Raw genomic sequence first — 1306 nt, 5'->3', positions numbered from 1 at the left:
TGGGGGGGTTAGTGGTTGTTGGGGGAGGTGATGCGTTGCTAACTCCCTGGTCAGACTGGTTTTGGTTGCATGCCTGATTGCAGAGAGAATCTATGGGGTAAAAGTGGACCGGTACCCAGAAGATTCACTGCTTGTTGTTGTTTTTGGAGGATCAGTTCCTAAACTGGACCGTTGTTTTCAGGTCCCGTCCAGCTCGCCTTCATCCAGAACCTGCCTGGTCTCTCTAATCCAGGAGTTCCGCCTCCATCTGACCCACTGGACTTGCCTCTACAGTGGAGTGGGTTCTGACCCGTGCCTGAGGCGGGCCCTGCTCCCTCAGACTAGAATGCTAGAGGAAATGAAGCGGACTCTGGACATGCAGGCCTCAAAGCTCCTGGTCTTAATGGATCAGTATGTTTACGGGGTTCTGTCTGTGCTGGGAAGCGGCGAGAGCGACCCGGTTCTGGCGGACCTCCTAGCAGGAGCGGAGCAGTTTGAGCAGGCAGTGGAGGAGCAGCTCAGTCAGTCCAAACTCTGCCGCGGTCTTCCTCAGCCCTTTACTGCATCACTGATGAAGATTCTGGCCGTCCGGCAAGCAGAAACCGTCGCCACACATCTGGAACTGTGGATCTCAGAGCAGAGCCGTGACGTTAGCAACTGGGTCGGTCCGGTTCCTGAATGCAGCTGTGGCGTTCCCAGCATCACCTGGGAACAGTTGTGGCAGATGTACAGGACCTCATCTCCCCTTCAGTTCCAGAAGCAAACCTTCCCTCAGGTTTCATCTTTGTGTGATAAGCCCCGCCCTCTCTTCAGCCTTCCCCCTCACCATCATCATCATCAGTGCAGCCAGTGTGGTCTCACTGAGCCCAGAAGCTCTGCATCTGACCCAGAAGAACCAGCCAGTTCCCAGAAGTGGACCCGTCTTGCTGTCAGTGGCTCCCATCATGCCTCAGGTCTGCCCGCTCCTCGCTGTGATTGGTCCTCCTTAGAACCCCTCTTTCAGGTTCTCCTGACCTCTGTTGGTCCTCTGGCATCTCCAAGGCCCACGGCAGCAGAACCACCAGCTGGCCTCGGCCCGGTTACAGGGAGTTCTGTTCCAGATGCAGCGGCTCATCCAAAGAGCGCTCAGGACATGGACGGAGCCAGAGCCGACTGGACCGAGGAGGGAAAGGCTGCAGAACCGGACGATGCAGTTAGGTAAGCACCTCAGGCTAAGCTTACAGTCTCTGATGAAGAGGATGCTCACTGCTGTCCGTAGTCTTCTTCACTGGGTGACTATTCCCTCCTACTGACATCATCTCCAGATGTTCTGCAGCATGAATGTCTC

At 55.8% G+C, this 1306-nt stretch overlaps 1 protein-coding gene across 1 annotated transcript in view; it reads left to right on the top strand.

The window, feature by feature from the left end:
- ccdc142 (coiled-coil domain containing 142) overlaps positions 1-1306 on the top strand; it is a 21252-nt gene that overhangs the window by 9860 nt on the left and 10086 nt on the right. Inside the window, exons 5-6 of the mRNA XM_015402210.1 lie at positions 182-932; positions 1021-1176. Coding sequence (XP_015257696.1) covers positions 182-932; positions 1021-1176 — 907 coding nt within the window. The remainder of the gene's footprint in view (positions 1-181; positions 933-1020; positions 1177-1306) is intronic.

Source organism: Cyprinodon variegatus, unplaced genomic scaffold (assembly GCF_000732505.1).
Source record: "Cyprinodon variegatus isolate N-32 unplaced genomic scaffold, C_variegatus-1.0 Scaffold1320, whole genome shotgun sequence".
Taxonomy (NCBI): domain Eukaryota; kingdom Metazoa; phylum Chordata; class Actinopteri; order Cyprinodontiformes; family Cyprinodontidae; genus Cyprinodon; species Cyprinodon variegatus.
Note: the sequence above shows the minus strand (reverse complement) of the source record. Positions and strands in the feature narration are given on the sequence as shown.